This window comes from Oncorhynchus tshawytscha, linkage group LG12 (assembly GCF_018296145.1).
Source record: "Oncorhynchus tshawytscha isolate Ot180627B linkage group LG12, Otsh_v2.0, whole genome shotgun sequence".
Lineage (NCBI taxonomy): Eukaryota > Metazoa > Chordata > Actinopteri > Salmoniformes > Salmonidae > Oncorhynchus > Oncorhynchus tshawytscha.
This window is the reverse complement of record NC_056440.1, coordinates 72,133,240-72,157,316: the sequence shown is the minus strand read 5'-3', so window position 1 is coordinate 72,157,316 and position 24,077 is coordinate 72,133,240. Positions and strand designations below refer to the sequence as shown.

General features: G+C 46.1%; 1 protein-coding gene across 10 annotated transcripts in view; it reads left to right on the top strand.

Moving 5' to 3' along the window:
- LOC112235083 (chromodomain-helicase-DNA-binding protein 9-like) overlaps positions 1 to 24,077 on the top strand; it is a 112,251-nt gene that overhangs the window by 85,859 nt on the left and 2,315 nt on the right. For 8 of the 10 annotated variants that reach the window (XM_042331015.1, XM_042331014.1, XM_042331022.1 and 5 more), the window contains 22 exons: positions 643 to 838; positions 1,186 to 1,359; positions 3,443 to 3,628; positions 3,866 to 3,976; positions 4,119 to 4,315; positions 7,708 to 7,907; positions 8,102 to 8,261; positions 12,317 to 12,406; positions 15,380 to 15,483; positions 15,905 to 16,022; positions 16,176 to 16,233; positions 16,405 to 16,453; positions 18,548 to 18,806; positions 18,967 to 19,172; positions 19,457 to 20,365; positions 20,527 to 20,693; positions 20,908 to 21,177; positions 22,028 to 22,214; positions 22,670 to 22,818; positions 23,151 to 23,384; positions 23,649 to 23,798; positions 23,908 to 24,012. In XM_042331015.1, coding sequence (XP_042186949.1) covers positions 643 to 838; positions 1,186 to 1,359; positions 3,443 to 3,628; positions 3,866 to 3,976; positions 4,119 to 4,315; positions 7,708 to 7,907; positions 8,102 to 8,261; positions 12,317 to 12,406; positions 15,380 to 15,483; positions 15,905 to 16,022; positions 16,176 to 16,233; positions 16,405 to 16,453; positions 18,548 to 18,806; positions 18,967 to 19,172; positions 19,457 to 20,365; positions 20,527 to 20,693; positions 20,908 to 21,177; positions 22,028 to 22,214; positions 22,670 to 22,818; positions 23,151 to 23,384; positions 23,649 to 23,798; positions 23,908 to 24,012 — 4,279 coding nt within the window. The remainder of the gene's footprint in view (positions 1 to 642; positions 839 to 1,185; positions 1,360 to 3,442; positions 3,629 to 3,865; positions 3,977 to 4,118; positions 4,316 to 7,707; positions 7,908 to 8,101; positions 8,262 to 12,316; positions 12,407 to 15,379; positions 15,484 to 15,904; positions 16,023 to 16,175; positions 16,234 to 16,404; positions 16,454 to 18,547; positions 18,807 to 18,966; positions 19,173 to 19,456; positions 20,366 to 20,526; positions 20,694 to 20,907; positions 21,178 to 22,027; positions 22,215 to 22,669; positions 22,819 to 23,150; positions 23,385 to 23,648; positions 23,799 to 23,907; positions 24,013 to 24,077) is intronic. The other 2 variants (XM_042331017.1, XM_042331016.1) reach the window with 2 other exon arrangements.

Below are 24,077 nucleotides of genomic sequence, written 5' to 3'. Positions count from 1 at the left end.
CCTGCATCTTTCTGGCACTCAAACCCCGAACCAAACCAGTGTAAACACACAAGGCGAGGTGCTCCGCTCAGTGGCAAGGCAAGGCTTAGCCGGGGATCAGCGGCAGGTCACAGACTCCCTCGGGGAACTCCCACATCAGACAGAGGGAGAGAGGAGTATGTGGGTGGGTGGAGAGAAGTGGGTCACTGTAGAGGTGAGGGGGTGAGGTGTGTAAGGTGAAGAAGATGAGGGGTAGGATGTGGGGTGAGGCGAGGCCAGGGCTCCTGGGAAAGAGGCTGCTCTTGATCAGAGTGCTAAACCACCTTGTTCTCTGGCAGAGAAAGGGGGAGGAAGGAGAAAATGAGGGAGATAGAGCAGAATAGAGAGAGAGGGGGAAAGAGAGACAGGAATGGAGGAAAGAAGGAGAGAACTAGTGAATGTTGTTTTACAGTGGGTGACAAAAACAAATTCCTGGACATATAGTGTGGCAATTGGAGGCCTCTTAGTGTGTGATGGTTGGTGTTGTATCAGCTACTGTAAAGCTCAGTGTCGTACTGTATGTAAATGTTGACATTCATGATACTTGGATGTGACGCAAGAACATTTGTAATTATGTGTACTAGAAGATCCTACTCCAACCCTGCATGGTCCTGTGTTCCTCAGGTACCTCTATGAGCGTATCGATGGCAGAGTGAGAGGTAACCTGCGTCAGGCAGCTATAGACCGTTTCAGCAAACCAGACTCGGACCGCTTTGTGTTCCTGCTGTGTACCCGGGCTGGAGGTCTGGGCATCAACTTGACTGCTGCTGACACCTGTATTATCTTTGACTCAGACTGGAACCCACAGAACGACCTGCAGGTAAAGACACACACAGACATTGAAAGTGACTTCAGCCTCCACTGTAATACAATTAACAACGAAGGTGTGGTCTCTTTCTATTTCAATTCAGTCAATTCAGGAAGTCCTTGAATTGAGAAGTGTCTTTTATATCCTATTATAATAGTTTAACTTTTTCATTGGCACAGCTTGGATAGTAAAATGTATGTATTTTTATGACTAAGTCGCTTTGGATAAAAGCGTCTGCTAAATGGCATATATTATATTATTATAGCAGAGCAACGATCTTGATCCTGAAGTAATTTTTATTGGACAAATATAACATGTATTGGGCTGGTCATAACCAAGTTATTTTCTATTATTCTCAGGCTCAGGCTCGCTGCCATAGGATTGGTCAGAACAAGGCGGTGAAGGTGTACCGTCTGATCACCAGGAACTCTTACGAGCGGGAGATGTTTGACCGGGCCAGCCTCAAACTGGGCCTGGACAAGGCTGTGCTGCAGAGCATGAGTGGCAGAGAGAACAGCGTGCCGGGAGGAGGGGTGAGTCTGCTGTGTTTGTCATACACACACACTGCAGCACTTGTATCATGCTCTATCCATTCGGAAAGTATTCAGACCCCTTGACTTTTTCCACATTTTGTTATGTTACAGCCTTATTCTAAAATTGATTAAAAAAAATAAATTCTCAGAAATCTACACACCATAACCCATAATAACAAAGCAAAACAGGTTTTCAGAGTTTTTTGCAAATGTATTACAAATAAAAAACAGAAATACCGTATTTACATAAGTATTCAGACCATTTGCTATGAGACTCGAAATTGAGCTCAGGTGCATCCTGTTTCCATTGATCATCCTTGAGATGTTTCTACAACCACCTGTGGTAAATTCAATTGATTGGACATGATTCAGAAAGGCACACACCTGTCTATGTAAGGTCCCACAGTTGACAGTGCATGTCAGAGCAAAAATCAAGCAATGATGTCAAAGGAATTGTCCGTAGAGCTCCGAGACAGGATTGTGTCGAGGCACAGATCTGGGGAAGGGTACCAAAACATTTCTACAGCATTGAAAGTCCGCAAGAACACAGTGGCCTCCATCATTCTTAAATGAAAGAAGTTTGGAACCACCAAGACTCTCCCTAGAGCTGGCCGCCCGGCCAAACTGAGCAAACGGGAATAAGGGCCCTCGTCAAAGAGGTGACCAAGAACCCGATGGTCACTGACAGAGCTCTAGAGTTCCTCTGTGGAGATGGGAGAACCTTCCAGAATGACAACTATCTCTACAGCACTCCACCAATCAGACCTTTATGGTAGAGTGAAAGCCACATGACAGCACGCTTGGAGTTTGCCAAAAGGCACCTAAAACTCTCAGATCATGAGAAACAAGATTATCTGGTCTAATGAAACCAAGATTGAACTCTTTGGTCTGAATGCCAAGCGTCACATCTGGAGAAAACCTGGCACCATCCCTACGGTGTAGCATGGTGGTGGCAGTATCATGCTGTGGGAATGTTTTTCAGTGGCAGGGACTGGGAGACCAGTCAAGATTGATGCAAAGTACAGAGAGATCCTTGATTAAAACCTGCTCCAGAGTGCTCAGGACCTCAGACTGGGGTGGAGGTTCACCTTCCAACAGGACAACAACGCTATGCACACAGCCAAGACAACACAGGAGTGGCTTCGGGACAAGTCTCTGAATGTCCTTGAGTGGCCCAGCCAGACCCCGGACTTGAACCCGATCAAACTTCTCTGGAGAGACCTGAAAGTAGCTGTACAGCGACGCTCCCCATCTAACCTGACAGAGCTTGAGAGGATCTGCAGAGAAGAATGGGAGAAACTCCCAAAATACAGGTGTGCCAAGCTTGTAGCGTCATACCCAAGAAGAGTCAATTATGTAATCACTGCCAAAGGTGCTTCAACAAAGTACTGAGTAAAGGGCCTGAATACTTATGTAAATGTCATTTTCCCGTAAAAAAAAAAATCATATATATATATGATTTTTGCTTTGTCATTATGGGGTATTGTGTGTAGATTGACGAGGGGAAAAAATTATTTCATCCATTTTAGAATAAGGCTGTAATGTAACAAAATATGTAAAAAGTCAAGGGGACAGAATATATTCCGAAGGCACAAAATGTTAAGTCCATTCTACAAAATGAGAATGTAGAAAGTGGACTAGTCAACATAATAAACACAGCTTTGTGATATCCTCTTAGTGCATCATCAGTGTGTAGGAGGAGCTTAGCTGTTTCTCTCTCTGGATTAGCTGGACTATCAGGAAGAAAGTGTTGAGCAGACATTATCACCACCAGTTGCATACTAACACACCGTGGGTCAGCTGGGGGTTGCTGCTACTCTTAAAGATTTAAAAACGTCTGGCATGTGATCCAGTTCAGCTTCAGTTCAACTAACTGTCTCTCTCCTCTGCGTTTCTCACACTAGAGTGTCTGTCTGTTTTTGTGTGGTGTTAATGCATGTGCATGTGTTGTGCACATGTTTGTGTGTACAAGGATGTAATGTGTAAATAGTCCAGTCTGTGATCTACTGTAGTCCATCATCAGTTCCCCATCAGTTCCCCAACACCCTCTCTGTTTCTCCTTCTCCCCCTCCCCTCTCTCCAGCCGACCCAGCAGCAGCTGTCTAAGAAGGAGATCGAGGACCTGCTGAGGAAAGGGGCTTATGGAGCTCTGATGGACGATGAGGATGAGGGGGCCAAGTTCTGTGAGGAGGACATCGACCAGATCCTTCAACGCAGGACCAAGACCATCACCATCGAGTCTGAGGGACGGGGATCTACCTTTGCCAAGGTACCCAGTGACTGAAAGAGCACCACACAGTGGTCATTGTTTGAATGTTGCTATCTTTTTCCTTTCTGCATGACTAGCAGTAGTAACCAGTGTCTCCTGTCTACTCTCATGTCACTCTTCATCACAGACTCTCAGCTCTGTTAGGAGACTCAGACTTCTCATTGAAGGAGACTCAGGAAGGAACAGTGAATCTGATTATCAAGGTTTAATGTGATATAATGTCTCCTTCTCTCTCAGGCCAGTTTTGTGGCATCCGGAAACCGCACAGACATTTCTCTGGACGACCCCAACTTCTGGGACAAGTGGGCCAAGAAGGCTGAGATTGACATGGACACTGCCAATGGCAGAGTAAGTAATGCTTTAGTTTAAACACTGAACCTGCTCTTTCTGACCATGATGAGATATGTTATATAGGAGATAAGATCAATGCCATGTGTAAATTTGCTACAATAGTATCTGAGTATCTGTGTGTGTTCCTATTCCACAACAGAACAGCCTGGTAATTGACACTCCAAGGGTGAGGAAGCAGACCCGACCCTTCAGTGCCACTAAGGACGAGCTGGCAGAGCTGTCAGAGGGGGAGAGTGACAACGAGGACAAGCCCAAGCTCCGCCGGCCCCACGACCGCCTCAACAGCTACGGCAGGACAGAGTGCTTCAGAGTAGAGAAGAACCTACTAGTATACGGGTCAGTGACAGTGACTGGGCCACTTATGCTAGATAATATACAAACCAACATTGATACTAAATAACAATGTTCTTTAATACTTATCTTGGGGACCCACAGGATGTGCAGACTTGAGTTTCAGCCCAGACCAACCACATCTTGTTCTTAGTGTTACTGCTGTACAGTATTGTGTCTGTACTGTGGCTCTCCTGTGTTGTCCATCTGTATTGTACAGTGTTGTCTGTATTGAGGCTCTCCTGTGTTGACCATCTATATTGTACAGTGTTGTCTGTATTGAGGCTCTCCTGTGTTATCCATCTATATTGTACAGTATTGTGTCTGTACTGTGGCTCTCCTGTGTTATCCATCTATATTGTACAGTGTTGTCTGTATTGAGGCTCTCCTGTGTTGACCATCTATATTGTACAGTGTTGTCTGTATTGAGGCTCTCCTGTGTTGTCCATCTATATTGTACAGTATTGTGTCTGTACTGAGGCTCTCCTGTGTTGTCCATCTATATTGTACAGTATTGTGTCTGTACTGAGGCCCTCCTGTGTTGTCCATCTATATTGTACAGTATTGTGTCTGTATTGAGGCTCTCCTGTGTTGTCCATCTATATTGTACAGTGTTGTGTCTGTACTGAGGCTCTCCTGTGTTGTCCATCTATATTGTACAGTATTGTGTCTGTACTGAGGCTCTCCTGTGTTGTCCATCTATATTGTACAGTATTGTGTCTGTACTGAGGCTCTCCTGTGTTGTCCATCTATATTGTACAGTGTTGTGTCTGTACTGAGGCTCTCCTGTGTTGTCCATCTATATTGTACAGTATTGTGTCTGTACTGAGGCTCTCCTGTGTTGTCCATCTATATTGTACAGTATTGTGTCTGTACTGAGGCTCTCCTGTGTTGTCCATCTATATTGTATGGTGTTGTGTCTGTACTGAGGCTCTCCTGTGTTGTCCATCTATATTGTACAGTATTGTGTCTGTACTGAGGCTCTCCTGTGTTGTCCATCTATATTGTACAGTGTTGTGTCTGTACTGAGGCTCTCCTGTGTTGTCCATCTATATTGTACAGTATTGTGTCTGTACTGAGGCTCTCCTGTGTTGTCCATCTATATTGTACAGTGTTGTCTGTACTGAGGCTCTCCTGTGTTGTCCATCTATATTGTACAGTATTGTGTTTGTACTGAGGCTCTCCTGTGTTGTCCATCTATATTGTACAGTGTTGTCTGTACTGAGGCTCTCCTGTGTTGTCCATCTATATTGTACAGTATTGTGTCTGTACTGAGGCTCTCCTGTGTTGACCATCTATATTGTACAGTGTTGTGTCTGTATTGATGCTCTCCTGTGTTGTCCATCTATATTGTACAGTATTGTGTCTGTACTGAGGCTCTCCTGTGTTGTCCATCTATATTGTACAGTATTGTGTCTGTACTGAGGCTCTCCTGTGTTGTCCATCTATATTGTACAGTATTGTGTCTGTATTGAGGCTCTCCTGTGTTGACCATCTATATTGTACAGTGTTGTGTCTGTACTGAGGCTCTCCTGTGTTGTCCATCTATATTGTACAGTATTGTGTCTGTATTGAGGCTCTCCTGTGTTGACCATCTATATTGTACAGTGTTGTGTCTGTATTGATGCTCTTCTGTGTTGTCCATCTATATTGTATGGTGTTGTGTCTGTACTGAGGCTCTCCTGTGTTGTCCATCTATATTGTACAGTATTGTGTCTGTACTGAGGCTCTCCTGTGTTGTCCATCTATATTGTACAGTATTGTGTCTGTATTGAGGCTCTCCTGTGTTGACCATCTATATTGTACAGTGTTGTGTCTGTATTGATGCTCTTCTGTGTTGTCCATCTATATTGTACAGTGTTGTGTCTGTATTGATGCTCTTCTGTGTTGTCCATCTATATTGTACAGTGTTGTGTCTGTATTGATGCTCTTCTGTGTTGTCCATCTATATTGTACAGTGTTGTGTCTGTATTGATGCTCTTCTGTGTTGTCCATCTATATTGTACAGTGTTGTCTGTATTGAGGCTCTCCTGTGTTGTCCATCTATATTGTACAGTATTGTGTCTGTATTGAGGCTCTCCTGTGTTGTCCATCTATATTGTACAGTATTGTGTCTGTACTGAGGCTCTCCTGTGTTGTCCATCTATATTGTACAGTATTGTGTCTGTACTGAGGCTCTCCTGTGTTGTCCATCTATATTGTACAGTGTTGTGTCTGTACTGAGGCTCTCCTGTGTTGTCCATCTATATTGTACAGTGTTGTGTCTGTATTGATGCTCTTCTGTGTTGTCCATCTATATTGTACAGTGTTGTGTCTGTATTGATGCTCTTCTGTGTTGTCCATCTATATTGTACAGTGTTGTGTCTGTACTGAGGCTCTCCTGTGTTGGCCATCTATATTGTACAGTATTGTGTCTGTACTGAGGCTCTCCTGTGTTGTCCATCTATATTGTATGGTGTTGTGTCTGTACTGAGGCTCTCCTGTGTTGTCCATCTATATTGTACAGTGTTGTGTCTGTATTGATGCTCTTCTGTGTTGTCCATCTATATTGTACAGTGTTGTGTCTGTACTGAGGCTCTCCTGTGTTGTCCATCTATATTGTACAGTATTGTGTCTGTACTGAGGCTCTCCTGTGTTGTCCATCTATATTGTACAGTGTTGTGTCTGTATTGATGCTCTTCTGTGTTGTCCATCTATATTGTACAGTGTTGTCTGTATTGAGGCTCTCCTGTGTTGTCCATCTATATTGTACAGTGTTGTGTCTGTACTGAGGCTCTCCTGTGTTGTCCATCTATATTGTACAGTATTGTGTCTGTATTGAGGCTCTCCTGTGTTGTCCATCTATATTGTACAGTATTGTGTCTGTACTGAGGCTCTCCTGTGTTGTCCATCTATATTGTACAGTATTGTGTCTGTATTGAGGCTCTCCTGTGTTGTCCATCTATATTGTACAGTGTTGTGTCTGTATTGAGGCTCTCCTGTGTTGTCCATCTATATTGTACAGTATTGTGTCTGTACTGAGGCTCTCCTGTGTTGTCCATCTATATTGTACAGTATTGTGTCTGTACTGAGGCTCTCCTGTGTTGTCCATCTATATTGTACAGTATTGTGTCTGTACTGAGGCTCTCCTGTGTTGTCCATCTATATTGTACAGTGTTGTGTCTGTATTGATGCTCTTCTGTGTTGTCCATCTATATTGTACAGTGTTGTGTCTGTATTGATGCTCTTCTGTGTTGTCCATCTATATTGTACAGTGTTGTGTCTGTACTGAGGCTCTCCTGTGTTGGCCATCTATATTGTACAGTATTGTGTCTGTACTGAGGCTCTCCTGTGTTGTCCATCTATATTGTACACCATTTGTCTCCAGTATTGACCCTCTCCTCTCCTGTGTCGTCCAGGTGGGGTCGTTGGAAGGATATCCTGCTCCATGGTCGTTTTAAGAAGCAGCTGACAGAGCGTGATGTAGAGTCTATCTGCAGAGCCCTTCTGGCCTACTGTCTGGTTCACTACCGCGGTGACGACAAGATCAAGAGCTTCATGTGGGACCTGATCGCCCCCTCCGAGGACGGACAGACCAAGGAGCTACAGAACCACCTGGGTACGTTACAACCTCACAATGACCAAAGCTCAGGGGTCCAACCACAAATTAGAATCTGGTTCCTCTCAAGGAATTCTTCCTTTAAAGGGCATCTCCCCTTATCACTGTGCTATTGGTTTACTGTCAATGTTTTTTAATGTGGGTTTATAAACCGGTGTCCATAACCACAAATTGTATCTGTGTTCCTCCCTCAGGTCTGTCGACCCCAGTCCCCAGAGGCAGGAAAGGGAAGAAGATGAAGACTCAATCCAGCACATTTGACATCCAGAAGGCTGAGTGGATCAGGAAGCACAACCCAGAACACATGCTGCAGGACGAGGGATACAAGAAGCACCTCAAACACCACTGCAACAAGTAAGAAGCTACTCTTGGTACAATAGGCCTATAGTATTAAATATATTCAGTACACTTTTAGATTTTTTTTATGGTATTGTTGTCTAATAGTTACATTAACAAAGACAAGTTGTTTGTTCCAATGTGTCTTAGCTTGGTTTTTATTGATGTTGGAAATAAACATAGGTTCTTGTCTCTGTCGTATATAGAGTTGAGAACATTTTTGAAACGTCTCATATTTTGTATTTTCCTCAGTTTGCTTCAGTGTGTTGACGCTAGCCTGTGTGAAAACATAATTGTATGTTTTTGTCAGTAGCAGAGTTTTGACTCCTGCACATCAACACCACTGTCTGGAATTAAGACAAATTGAAGCAGCCATCTTCTCCATCTGTGGCTTTCTTCTATAATGACTGTGAATCAGATTGTAGATTACACTGCTGAATGATAATCATCTGAATGGGATTTTATCACAAACTAATAGCTGTCATTGATCTTTTATTGACAGATATAAAAAACTGATTACACTACAGCCAGGGATTTATTATATTTTATATAAAGCTACATAGATGATGGGGAGAAGAAAACAACTCTTACATCCAATGAAATGGTTTGAAATATGAACCTATAAGTTAGCAGATAATGTTTGTTGAGATATAAAACTTATCCAAATACATGATGGTTGTTGAGATATAAAACTTATCCAAATACATGATGGTTGTTGAGATATAAAACTTATCCAAATAGATGATGGTTGTTGAGATATAAAACTTATCCAAATACATGATGGTTGTTGAGATATAAAACTTATCCAAATACATGATGGTTGTTGAGATATAAAACTTATCCAAATACATGATGGTTGTTGAGATATAAAACTTATCCAAATACATGATGGTTGTTGAGATATAAAACTTATCCAAATACATGATGGTTGTTGAGATATAAAACTTATCCAAATACATGATGGTTGTTGAGATATAAAACTTATCCAAATACATGATGGTTGTTGAGATATAAAACTTATCCTAATACATGATGGTTGTTGAGATATAAAACTTATCCTAATACATGATGGTTGTTGAGATATAAAACTTATCCTAATACATGATGGTTGTTGAGATATAAAACTTATCCTAATACATGATGGTTGTTGAGATATAAAACTTATCCTAATACATGATGGTTGTTGAGATATAAAACTTATCCTAATACATGATGGTTGTTGAGATATAAAACTTATCCAAATACATGATGGTTGTTGAGATATAAAACTTATCCTAATACATGATGGTTGTTGAGATATAAAACTTATCCAAATACATGATGGTTGTTGAGATATAAAACTTATCCTAATACATGACGGTTGTTGAGATATAAAACTTATCCAAATACATGATGGTTGTTGAGATATAAAACTTATCCTAATACATGATGGTTGTTGAGATATAAAACTTATCCTAATACATGATGGTTGTTGAGATATAAAACTTATCCTAATACATGATGGTTGTTGAGATATAAAACTTATCCTAATACATGATGGTTGTTGAGATATAAAACTTATCCAAATACATGATGGTTGTTGAGATATAAAACTTATCCAAATACATGATGGTTGTTGAGATATAAAACTTATCCAAATACATGATGGTTGTTGAGATATAAAACTTATCCAAATAGATGATGGTGAAATGTGTTAAACTACAGTAAATAGATTTAGGTTGCTGTCTTTCTAAAGGGGGTTGTTTGGGGGTTTGTCTCCTGCCATTCTGCTTTAAACAGAGTCATGCAGGGCTTCCACAGAAAGTTCCCCATTGTTCCCAGAGCAGTAGTGCTGAAGCCAGAGATCGTCCGATGGGAGGCTCTCTAGTCAAACGGGGACACACTCTGTGGCTTTGCTGACCTCCGCGTTTTCCCCTCAGGGAGGAATGTGGACTGACGTGGGGATGGGGCATGCACAGGCATGGCCCCCTACTGTCCCTGTCCCACACAGAGATCCAGCAACCTGTCCTATGATAATGACATTTAGAAGATGTGTGTTCAATACTGTGTAGCTACTAGTACTGGCCTGTTAGGAATGTAAGGTTAAGACTGACGAGGCCTGTGTTCTGTTGGGATATGTGTAATATTCTCAGTATGACTTGTGCTAGTACATGTCATATATATGATCTGCATGTGATTGTGGGTGTGTGTTTACCTTTATGTATCTGACTGTTTGTATCATGTGGACTGTGTGTGTGTGTGTGTGTGTGTGTGTGTGTGTGTGTGTGTGTGTGTGTGTGTGTGTGTGTGTGTGTGTGTGTACTCATGTGCATGTATGAGCTCTGTCTGGGGCTGAGAGGTTCCCTTCTCCGTCAGATACCTCCCACACTCCAGGCTGTCTGTCTGAGTGTAAGAGAGAGAGAGAGAGAGAGGGAAAGAGTGATGTAGGGCCTTGCTGACAGCCACAGGAAACAGCAGCTGCTGCAGGGAGACCCAGGGCACAGAGGCAGGGAGGGAGGGGAGAGGACCTGAGCCTCAGCACTGGAGCTCACAGCTCTGCCTACAGAGGGGGTGTTCTCATGTCACTCCCTTTCCACTAGTGTCATACTGGATGTGTAAAGCTAGGGCCACACACACCACCTGAAGAAATCTACACTGGACCTTTTAACCTGCCACACTGTTAGACAGATTTTTTAAAAACTAGATTTTCTCAGACCCTAGCTTAAGAGAGGAAGGGAGACTAGAATGTATGTCAGTCCATCACAGATCAGGCATACCATACTCCACCGTCCACCTTCCACCTCCTGATTGATGCCTGTCTGGGTACGTCATGGAAACAGCATCTCTCCTCTGACTCAGCCTGCCTCTCTCTTCTCTCCTCTCCCTGCCAGCCCAGAGATCACATCATATCACACCACTCATCTCTATGGCACAGACATTGTCTCACTCCCTATGGCACAGACACTGTCTCACTCTCTGGCACAGACACTGTCTCACTCTCTGGCACAGACACTGTCTCACTCTCTATGGCACAGACACTGTCTCACTCTCTATGGCACAGACACTTTCTCACTCTCTATGGCACAGACACTTTCTCACTCTCTATGGCACAGACACTGTCTCGCTCTCTATGGCACAGACACTGTCTCGCTCTCTATGGCACAGACACTGTCTCGCTCTCTATGGCACAGACACTGTCTCGCTCTCTATGGCACAGACACTGCATCAGGGACTGACTAGACAGTGACTGTACAGTGACTGTACTGACTGCATATTTTCTATCCCACTCCATTTTGGGCATGTGTGTATCATTGAAGACAACATTTATACAGTATATACAACAATACAAGATGTTTCCCTTTGCATGGACAGTTGATCTACCGTGACGAGCTAGGCACAGCATTTCAGTCATCTACCGTGACGAGCTAGGCACCGTGGTTCAGTCATCTACCGTGACAAGCTAGGCACAGCATTTCAGTCATCTACCGTGATGAGCTAGGCACCGTGGTTCAGTCATCTACCGTGACGAGCTAGGCACAGCATTTCAGTCATCTACCGTGACGAGCTAGGCACCGTGGTTCAGTCATCTACCGTGACGAGCTAGGCACAGCATTTCAGTCATCTACCGTGACGAGCTAGGCACCGTGGTTCAGTCATCTACCGTGACGAGCTAGGCACCGTGGTTCAGTCATCTACCGTGACGAGCTAGGCACCGTGGTTCAGTCATCTACCGTGACAAGCTAGGCACAGCATTTCAGTCATCTACCGTGACGAGCTAGGCACCGTGGTTCAGTCATCTACCGTGACGAGCTAGGCACCGTGGTTCAGTCATCTACCGTGACGAGCTAGGCACAGCATTTCAGTCATCTACCGTGACGAGCTAGGCACAGCATTTCAGTCATCCAGGAGGAAAGTGAGAATGTGTGTGAGAGAGTGTGATATTTTGATTTTGTGTGTGTGTGTGTGTGTGTGTGTGTGTGTGTGTGTGTGTGTGTTTACGGACGTGAGTGCGTGTGAAAGCTGTTCTGCTCTCTCAGCGTTTGTGCGTGCTGAGGCTTTGTGGTGACCGTGGGCGGGGCTGTGTCTGTGTGCAGGGTGTTGCTGCGGGTTAGAATGCTCTACTACCTGAAACAAGAAGTGATGGGAAGCCAGTCACAGAAGATACTGGACGGCGTGGACTCCAGGTGAGCTGAACTTTCACCTCTTTTACAACCAAACAGCTCTGAACATTGACACCCTTAGAGTAGAGAACACAACATTTCCGAAGCTCACTGGCGCTCTCTCTGTCTATCCTCTAATTGGTCATTTCAGTTATTAGATTATTTGAAGAGGATTACACTATTTACTCCATTATTTTGAGATGGTCGGATTGATCGGGGCTATTCAGGCTAGACTGAATGTTATGCAAAACAGTTCAGCCAGGCTGCCAAGCACTATGCCAGTATTTGTTTAAGTTTGGGATTTCTGGTAAGCTGCTGGCATGCAAATTCAGCTGACACATCGTTTTAGAAGGTTCCGTTTACATTCACTTTTTAAATAAAAACCTGTTCATTCATAGGCCCATGTTGTTCATGTTTTCCATGGTAAGGACATAAACCATACATGACAGGTTGTTCCCATACATACTGTAGCTGTCTCTATCTATCACCATGTCTGAAGGAGGGCACAGCTAGTCAGACTCAGGGAAGGAAGGTCCATGTATAACAGAGGGCACAGCTAGTCAGACTCAGGGAAGGAAGGTCCATGTCTGAAGGAGGGCACAGCTAGTCAGACTCAGGGAAGGAAGGTCCATGTATAACAGAGGGCACAGCTAGTCAGACTCAGGGAAGGAAGGTCCATGTCTGAAGGAGGGCACAGCTAGTCAGACTCAGGGAAGGAAGGTCCATGTATAACAGAGGGCACAACTAGTCAGACTCAGGGAAGGAAGGTCCATGTCTGAATGAGGGCACAGCTAGTCAGACTCAGGGAAGGAAGGTCCATGTATAACAGAGGGCACAGCTAGTCAGACTCAGGGAAGGAAGGTCCATGTATAACAGAGGGCACAACTAGTCAGACTCAGGGAAGGAAGGTCCATGTATAACAGAGGGCACAGCTAGTCAGACTCAGGGAAGGAAGGTCCATGTATAACAGAGGGCACAGCTAGTCAGACTCAGGGAAGGAAGGTCCATGTATAACAGAGGGCACAGCTAGTCAGACTCAGGGAAGGAATGTCCATGTATAACGGAGGGCACAGCTAGTCAGACTCAGGGAAGGTCCATGTATAACGGAGGGCACAGCTAGTCAGACTCAGGGAAGGAAGGTCCATGTATAACGGAGGGCACAACTAGTCAGACTCAGGGAAGGTCCATGTATAACAGAGGGCACAACTAGTCAGACTCAGGGAAGGAATGTCCATGTATAACGGAGGGCACAGCTAGTCAGACTCAGGGAAGGTCCATGTATAACGGAGGGCACAGCTAGTCAGACTCAGGGAAGGAAGGTCCATGTATAACGGAGGGCACAACTAGTCAGACTCAGGGAAGGTCCATGTATAACGGAGGGCACAGCTAGTCAGACTCAGGGAAGGAAGGTCCATGTATAACAGAGGGCACAGCTAGTCAGACTCAGGGAAGGAAGGTTCATGTATAACAGAGGGCACAGCTAGTCAGACTCAGGGAAGGAAGGTCCATGTATAACGGAGGGCACAGCTAGTCAGACTCAGGGAAGGAAGGTCCATGTCTGAAGGAGGGCACAGCTAGTCAGACTCAGGGAAGGAAGGTTCATGTATAACAGAGGGCACAGCTAGTCAGACTCAGGGAAGGAAGGTCCATGTCTGAAGGAGGGCACAGCTAGTCAGACTCAGGGAAGGAAGGTTCATGTATAACAGAGGGCACAGCTAGTCAGACTCAGGGAAGGAATGTCCATGTATAACGGAGGGCACAGCTAGTCAGACTCAGGGAAGGAAGGTCCATGTCTGAAGGAGGGCACAGCTAGTCAGACTCAGGGAAGGAAGGTCCATGCCTGAAGGAGGGCACAGCTAGTCAGACTCAGTGAAGGAAGATCCATGTATAACAGAGGGCACAGCTAGTCAGACTCAAGGAAGGAAGGTCCATGTCTGAAGGAGGGCACAGCTAGTCAGACTCAGGGAAGGAAGGTCCATGCCTGAAGGAGGGCACAGCTAGTCAGACTCAGTGAAGGAAGATCCATGTATAACAGAGGGCACAGCTAGTCAGACTCAGGGAAGGAAGGTCCATGTATAACGGAGGGCACAGCTAGTCAGACTCAGGGAAGGAAGGTTCATGTATAACGGAGGGCACAGTTAGTCAGACTCAGGGAAGGAAGGTCCATGTATAACAGAGGGCACAGCTAGTCAGACTCAGGGAAGGAAAGTTCATGTCTGAAAGAGGGCACAGCTAGTCAGACTCAGGGAAGGAAAGTTCATGTCTGAAGGAGGGCACAGCTAGTCAGACTCAGGGAAGGAAAGTTCATGTCTGAAGGAGGGCACAGCTAGTCAGACTCAGGGAAGGAAAGTTCATGTCTGAAGGAGGGCACAGCTAGTCAGACTCAGGGAAGGAAAGTTCATGTCTGAAGGAGGGCACAGCTAGTCAGACTCAGGGAAGGAAGGTCCATGTATAACAGAGGGCACAGCTAGTCAGACTCAGGGAAGGAAGGTTAATGTCTGAAGGAGGGCACAGCTAGTCAGACTCAGGGAAGGAAGGTCCATGTATAACAGAGGGCACAGCTAGTCAGACTCAGGGAAGGAAAGTTCATGTCTGAAGGAGGGCACAGCTAGTCAGACTCAGGGCAGGAAGGTCCATGTATAACAGAGGGCACAACTAGTCAGACTCAGGGAAGGAAGGTCCATGTATAACAGAGGGCACAGCTAGTCAGACTCAGGGAAGGAAGGTCCATGTATAACAGAGGGCACAGCTAGTCAAACTCAGGTTTTCAGAAGTGGGTGAGGAAAAACGTTGACTATTTCTAGCCTCCAGACACATTTTCAGCCTTGATGCTGAAAGCTCATGGTTTTGGGTGTACCATGCTGTTGCTTATCTGAGAATCAATGTTGGGATGGAAACCCAGCTGTCATAGTACCCATGAGTCCCCTATGCTGTTGTACCCATAAATCCCTGTTCCTCCTGTCATGTTGTGTTCTGTCCACACCCCCTCCTCATCAGTGAGATCAAGATCTGGGTTCCTGAGCCCGACAGCTCTGAGCTACCAGCCCTGTGGTGGGACAACATCTCTGACAAGTGTCTGCTGTTGGGGGTCTACAAGCACGGTGAGTCAACAACAGGGACCAGGGATGTGCTAACTGACCCACAGGCCTGAGACATCTAGAATGTGTGATACTAGGGCTACGATACTAGCTTAACACTTAGCATAAAGTCATGTATTGGGCATGTATTCTAAGTGGGTTTACTAGAATGGATATAGGAACAGAGCCAAGTCAAATGTAGAGAAAGGGTCAGGGGGAATTCATCAGATACGGTGTAGTATGTACAATTCTGAGTTAGTGTCATGTGGAAAATGTACTGTATGTGTTTTCATGTTCTTCAACAGGGATGTAGTTAACACTGGATGGCAGCTGTCACACTCACCTTTGGGGGAAAGTGGCCAGCTGTATGTTTGTTTTTTATCTCTTCATGTTTCCAAGTTCTAACCTCTGTTTGCTTACCTCTCCACTGTGGTCCACTATACAGGTTATGAGAAGTATAACACAGTGCGTGCAGACCCTGCCCTCTGCTTCCTAGAGCGGGTGGGCCGGCCAGACGAGAAGGCCATCGCTGCTGAACAGAGAGCCAATGACTTCATGGATGGGTAGGTAACATTACACATCATGGCTGACTGACTGACTGACTGAGTCAGGTAGTTAGCTTGTCGGTCTCCTCCACTGACTCAGACAGGGCTTAAACACACAATGACACACTTAAAATGACACACTTGACTGACGGTTGTTATCTCTGTTTGCAGGGACGTGGATGACCCAGAATACAAGCCTGCCCCAGCCTTGCTGAAGGACGATATGGAGGTGAGGCCACAGTGAACGGGGGCAGAACAGAGCCAGCACAGCAACAGATAAGGCTGCTGTACACATGTGTATTCTCTGCCCCTGTAGAGACTAGATAATACAGGTTGTTTTGAGTGTTATTGTGTCCAGTTCTGTGTCCAGTGTTTTAACACACACTTCTCTCCTCCATAGGATGACGCCTCCTCTCCTGGAGATCTGGTTGTCACAGACAACCCTGGAGGTCAGTTACATCTTTCTATTCAGTCTCTTTCTACTCAGCTTTTGTACTATCACAACCAATACACATCATATCACAATATCTACTACCAGTCACTACTACTACCAGTCACTACTACTACCAGTCACTACTACTACTACTACTACCAGTCACTACTACTACTACAAGTCACTACTACTACTACTACTAAACTCAGCAAAAAAAGAAACGTCCCATTTTCAGGACCCTGTCTTTCAAAGATAATTTGTAAAAATCCAAATAACTTCACAGATCTTCATTGTAAAGGGTTTAAACACTTTTCCCCATGCTTGTTCAATGAACCATAAACAATTAATGAACATGCACCTGTGGAACAGTTGTTAAGACACAACAGCTTACAGACGGTAGGCAATTAAGGTCACAGTTATAAAAACTTAGGACACTAAAGAGGCCTTTCTACTGACTCTGAAAAACACCAAAAGAAAGATACCCAAGGTCCCTGCTCATCTGCGTAAACATGCCTTACGCAAGCTGCAAGGAGGCATGAGGACTGCAGATGTGGCCAGGGCAATAAATTGCAATGCCCGTACTGTGAGACACCTAAGACAGAGCTACAGGGAGACAGGACGGACAGCTGATCATCCTCGCAGTGGCAGACCACGTGTAACAACACCTGCACAGGATCGGTACATCCGAACAACACATCTGCGGGACAGGTACAGGATGCTAACAACAACTGCCCGAGTTACACCAGGAACACACGATCTCTCCATCAGTGCTCAGACTGGCCGCAATCTGCTGAGAGAGGCTGGACTGAGGGCTTGTAAGCCTGTTGTAAGGCAGGTCCTCACCAGACATCACCGGCAACAACGTTGCCTATGGGCACAAACCCACCGTCGCTGGACCAGACAGGACTGGCAAAAAGTGCTCTTCACTGACGAGTCGCGGTTTTGTCTCACCAGGGGTGATGGTCGGATTTGCGTTTATCGTCGAAGGAATGAGCATTACACCAAGGCCTGTAATCTGGAGCGGCATCGATTTGGAGGTGGAGGGTTCGTCATGGTCTGGGGCGGTGTGTCACAGCATCATCGGACTGAGCTTGTTGTCATTGCAGGCAATCTCAACGCTGTGTGTTACAGGGAAGACATCCTCCTCCCTCATGTGGTACCCTTCCTGCAGGCTCATCCTGACATGACCCTCCAGCATGACAATGCCACCAGCCATACTGCTCGTTCTGTGCGTGATTTCCTGCAAGACAGGAATGTCAGTGTTCTGCCATGGCCAGCAAAGAGCCCGGCTCGTAATCCCATTGAGCACATCTGGGACCTGTTAGATCGGAGGGTGAGGGCTAGGGCCATTCCCCCCAGAAATGTCTGGGAACTTGCAGGTGCCTTGGTGGAAGAATGGGGTAACATCTCACAGCAATAACTGGCAAATCTGGTGCAGTCCATGAGGAGGAGATGCACTGCAGTACTTAATGCAGCTGGTGGCCACACCAGATACTGACTGTTACTTTTGATTTTGACCCCCCCTTTGTTCAGGGACACATTATTCCATTTCTGTTAGACACATGTCTGTGGAACTTGTTCAGTTTATGTCTCAGTTGTTGAATCTTGATATGTTCATACAAATATTTACACATGTTAGGCTTGCTGAAAATAAATGCAGTTGACAGTGAGAGGACGTTTTTTGTTGTTGCTGAGTTTACTACTACTACTACTACCAGCTACTGCTACTACTACCATTCACCACTAATGCTACTATTACTACTCGCTACTACTACAACTAGTTAATACTACTACTACTACCAGTTAATACTACTACTACTACTACCAGTTGCCACCACTACTACCAGTCACAACTAATACTACTACTACTACTCACTACTTCTACAGCTAGTTAATACTACTGCTACTACTACCAGTCACCACCACTACTACAACTACCAGTCACTACTATTACAACAACAACAACTACTATATATTTTATTACCAACTGTCACTACTACTAGTGCTTCTACTGCTGAAACTACTACAACTACTTCCACTACTATAAAACAACTTAAAAGGTGTTCTCCCTGGTTAAACAATGTGTGTGTTGTGTATGTGTGCTCTTCAGAGGGTGCTCCAGTGATGATGGAGGGGTTAGGTGGTGGAGGAGGAGGAGACGCAGCCTACTGGCCCTCCTCCTCAGTGCTAACAGCCAGACTGAGACGTCTGATCACAGCCTCTCAGCGCTACACCAAGTCCAGACAGATCCTCCACATCCACCAGACCCAGCACACCACCCAGGTCACGCCCTCACTGTGTCCCCTGCCACCCACCCTCAACGACACTATCAACCCCAAGATGGCCGCCAAGATAGAACGCCAGCAGAGGTGAGTGAAGCTGCAAGGCCTGGACAGAAACGTAAAGTTAGCCACGGTCTATAACTTATACCAATGTCTCCTCCTTCTCTCTTCTTTCTCTCCTCCCTCTGTGTATATCTCTATCTCTACCCCTATTTCTCTCTGTTTCTCTCTCCCTCCCTCTCCCCAGATGGACGAGGCGAGAGGAAGCTGATTTTTACCGTGTGGTATCTACCTTTGGTGTGGTGTTTGACCCAGACCTGGGCCGTTTCGACTGGACCAAGTTCAGAGCCATGGCTCGGCTGCACAAGAAGACGGACGAGAGTCTGCAGAAGTACCTGTGGGCCTTCACTGCCATGTGCAGGAGAGTGTGTCGCCTGCCACCCAGAGAAGGAGGTGAGAGAGATACTGTTCATCTGTGCTGTGCCACCTGTAGAAAGGGTGTGGAAGTCAATATACTTATAAGCTGTATACTGTGTTGTGTGCTTACCAATACCTGCTGATAATGTGCTACAGTATGTCAAGGTTAATGATTTAAGGAAGTGCTGGGGAAACAAGCATGTGATAAGGTTAACGATCAATGGAAAGTTAAACAGTGAGTGGAATGAGTCCACACCAAATGCAAACACAGATGTATGAATTATGCAGGACAGCCTTATTCTCTCTCTCCCTCTCTCTAGACACAGCGGTGGACCCCTCTCTGTCCATTCAGCCCATCACAGAGGAGCGTGCATCTCGTACCCTCTACAGAGTAGAGCTGCTACGCCAGGTCAGGGAACAGGTCCTGCGCCACCCCTTGCTCTATGAGCGCCTGCCCCTGTGCCAGCTGGGCTCGGACCTGCCCGTGTGGTGGGAGACCGGTACCCACGACCGAGACCTCCTAATCGGGGCCACCAAGCACGGCGTCAGCCGCACAGACTACCACATCCTCCGAGACCCAGAGCTCTGCTTCATGGCTGCCCAGCGCAACTACAGCCAGAATAAAGGAGTCCAACAGCCATCCCAGACCCCTACTCCGCTCCTGAACCCCCAGTACCAGGCTAGTAGAGACCCAGCCTTGGCAGAGTCCCCAGTGCCAACCCCAGCCCAGATGGAGAGGGAGGACATCCCGGGGGCAGTGCCCAAAGAAGAACCTCTCTCGGAGGGGGAGGAGCGCATGGAGAGAGGGGGTCAGGTGGAGGGGGAGAGGTGGAGTCCCCAGCCTGCCCCTCTCACCCCAACAGGGATAGAGGAGAAGCCTGACCTGGGGGTGGTGAAAGTAGAGAACGAGAGCCACATGGTGGCGGCACGGACCAAGCCACTCACACCCAACTCAGCCGCCAGGAAAGAGAAGAAAGCCAATAAAAGAAGTCGAAGAGAGGCCAGACGAGCCGCCTCCGCAGCATCAGACTCCGATTCGGACGGCTCCTCCTCCAGCTCTTCATCACGATCTTCTTCATCATCGTCATCGTCGTCCTCTTCCTCCTCACGCTCCGGATCCAGCTCCTCTTCGTCTTCATCCTGCTCATCAGGCTCCTCATCTTCCTCTTCCTCATCTTCATCTTCCTCTGTTAACAGTGAGAGTGAGGGAGAGGAAGGAAAGATCAAGGGTGAGTGCTGTTATTATTCTTTTGGTTCTTGCAGTGAAATACTTTTACAGTGCCATTGAGGCAAATAATGTTGTGATTTTGACAAAGTTGTTAGGCTGTCTGAAGTTGTGTTGTATATTTTGAGGTTTTCTAAAGTAGAGTTATATTGCATTTTCTTCCAGTCCCGACAGTGGCCATCGTGAAGGGATTTGACGAAGACAGTGTGGCGTCTCTCAGCACCACTCAGGATGAGATGCAGGACAGTCACGTGACAGAGAACGGCAGCAACAACTCACACCACCACCCCTTCCAGGGAGGATACATGCTGGCTGCATCCTACTGGCCCAAGGTAAACACACACACCAAACCTCTTAGTGTTTCAGTTCTAGCCTGAGTTAGTTTCCTGAGAATCCCAACCATGTTGAAACAGCCCTTAGGAGTATGCTGTTCACGTTAATTCAGTTTTATTTCATCCTTCCAACAGACGATATAGTCCGGGCAAAAGCCAATCAGCATCCAGGATCCAAACAACTTGTTTTATAATGTCCCCTGTCCCCCTGTAGGACCGTGTGATGATCAACCGTCTGGACAGTATTTGCCAAGCAGTGCTGAAGGGGAAGTGGCCGGGGGCCCGGCGGTCGTACGAGGCAGGAGGGGCTGTAGCCTCCTTCTACACCACCAAGCTGCTGGACAATGCAGCTGCGGCCAACAACAGCAGCAACCTCTGCTCAGCTTCCGCCTCGGCCTCAGAGGACCCATCTGCCTCCCCTCAGGGTTCAAAGGTGAAGAAGCATGTTGCAGGAGAAAAGGAGTTCTCAGTGAAAATGAATGAAGTATGTTGATTTCCGTTACTCCCCTCTCGTAGGACCCCACACTACTCCAAAGCCTAACTGTGGTGTTTCAGCATGTTTTGTTGGGGATTTAGATTTTGCTGTTTTGGCTGCTGCCTACAACACTGATTTGTTTAATAGTAATACCCTCTTTAATTTCTACCCACTCCATGTGGATTGGGATCTGGGCTGTAATTACATTTTTACATAAATCAGTCGTTCATGGATGGGAAGCTAATAAGAAGCTTAGTGTGGAGAAACACTGGGGTTTGAGAGGGTTCATCTGATTGAGATGGGGCTCTAGTACTGTAGGTGTTCTGTCTCTAATGGGGCTGATAGCAGCTGGGCTATTAACCATGCAGGCCTGCTTCCTGCTTGCTTTGATACTACAGTAGCTAGCTATGAGCCTACTTTGCCATATCAACAGAGGGAGGAGCATTTGTGTCAAATATTCTATAAAATGGCCACTGACTTGCTGCTACAGTGTTGCTGGGGCTTTCCTGACCAGTTTGGCTGGAATTTTGACCTTAATCAGGAATATGCTGAAAGCCGCAGCTTTCCCTGTGACATAGTCCTTCAGTAAACTCCTGACATTGCATAGTCAACTTACCCTATATGCTACAGTATATGCTGTTTCCCTACCCATAACTATCCCAACTTCCAAGCATACAGAATGCTCTGTATGACAAGCCAACAAAGTATTGTGCCAATGCAGTGAAAACAAGCACTTAGACCCCCTCCCTTTTTTCTGTTATTTTTTTTTTTTTGGGGGGTTCTGTAGAAGGGGCTCCAATGCCATCAGACAGTGTGACCTTGTGTTTCTGTGTAATTGACTGACTGCCCCTCTCTGCAGCAGGAGGGGGGTCTAAAGCTGACCTTCCAGAAGCAGGGGCCCAGCCAGCCCCTGAAGAGGCCCCTGGAGCCTGAGGAGGGGCCCCTGAGCCAGCAGCAGTACCTTACAAGGCTCCATGAGCTCCAAAGTGCCTCAGACACCAGTCTGGCTGACTTCACCAAGCCCCAGGCTGCCAGCTTCCCACAGGGTACATACAGACTAGGGCTGACCACAAAGTCCTGTTTTTACAGCAATGTATTGTTAGATTATACAATTGATAGTTCATACTAGGCAGGTAGCCTAGTGGTTAGATCGTTAGACTAGTAACTGAAAGGTTGCAAGATCTAATCCCCGAGCTGACAAGGTAAAAGTCTGTCGTTCTGCTCCTGAACAAGGCAGTTATCCCACTGTTCCTAGGCCGTCATTGAAAATAAGAATTTGTTCTTAACTGACTTGCCTAGTTAAATAAAGGTAAATACAATTTAAATACCTGTCTGGTAAAGAATACCCTTCATGAGAAATCTCAAAGCTAAACAGTGTGTTTTTTATTTGCTACCACTAGATGACAGCAAAGATACATTTTCCCATATGTTGTACATTCATGATTGTGATGGTGTGTACTGCTTTAGTCTTCTGTTTTAATCTGGGACATGTTGTTTCCAGCATCTACAGGTCTGGCAGGTCAGATGAAGCTGAACGGAGGTATGGATGGCCAGCCGGTGGTGAAGAGGAGGAGAGGAAGAAGGAAGAATGTGGAGGGGATGGACCTGCTCTTTATGAACAGGAAAAGAGGACCAGCCGTGCCTGAAAGCGTAAGATCTTAATTTACTTTTCTCTCTTCTCTTTGGGGCTCTACGTCTTCCATGTCAATCCTCTCACTCAGATCTTGCTGTCTTAGGTCCTTCAACATTTAGTCCTTCAACACTGGCTACTGGAAAGCTACATGTGATTGCATGGTTGTAAGAGATATTTAAAGTTTGAAGAGTATGCTTAAATGTGTTTACCTAGCAATTGAAAATATAATATAGGATTTATTGTGTATACTGAAGTATAGGAGACCGTATGAGGGCTGTGCTAGCATGCCTATACAAATACTAGCCACTAGAAATTCACTGATGGGATGATGTCTACCCTGCATCTCCAGGTGCCCCCGGCATGGGGAGGTATGAGTCAGGCTGGCACTGGGCTGTCTATTGCCTCAGGGCAGGGTAACCCCCTAGGGGCCCAGGGCCCTATGGACACAGAGAGCAGGGTCTCTGTCATCAACCTGAAAGATGGGACCCGTCTGGCCGGAGACGATGCCCCCAGGAGGAGGGAGCTGGAGCTGTGGCTCAAAGAACACCCAGGCTTTGTGGCTGACACAGGGGCCTTCATCCCTGTGAGTCCTTCCTCTTCCTCACCCTCTGATTCTCCATTCCTCTATCCCTAACCCAGGGTTTAGTAAGGGCTGTGAATATACTGTACAACTACAATAGACATCCGTCAGGGTTACGGTCAATTCCATTTCCATTCAGTCAATTCATGACATAAACAGAAATTCCATTTGCAATTTTAATAAAATTTTCATTGACAGAAGATATTGTTTTGGATGTAGTCCTGTAGTTGAACCTCTGTATCCCTGACCCTCTCTTCTCCTCCTCAGGGAGTGAATAAGAGGCAGCTGGAGCAGTTCCAGCAGGACGGTAGACCCAAGCAGAAGAGGCATCGCTGCAGGAACCCCAACAAGATCGATGTCAACAGTCTGACAGGAGAGGAGAGGGTCCAGATCATCAACAGGAGAAATGCACGCAAGGTGAGGTGGCAGTAGGTGTGTGTGTGTGTGTGTGTGTGTGTGTGTGTGTGTGCGTGCGTGCTGTACAACTTCTACTTTGTCTCATGTTGTCCTCCCGTCCTCTCCCCAGGTTGGTGGGGCCTTCGCCCCCCCTCTAAAGGACCTGTGTCGGTTCCTTCAGGAGAACCCAGAGTACGGGGTTCCACCAGAGTGGGCCGACGTCGTCAAGCAGTCGGTAAGTCTGATAGCCTTTACCTCCTTCATATGCTGTAGAACACCCCACAGGTCTACTTCACGTGT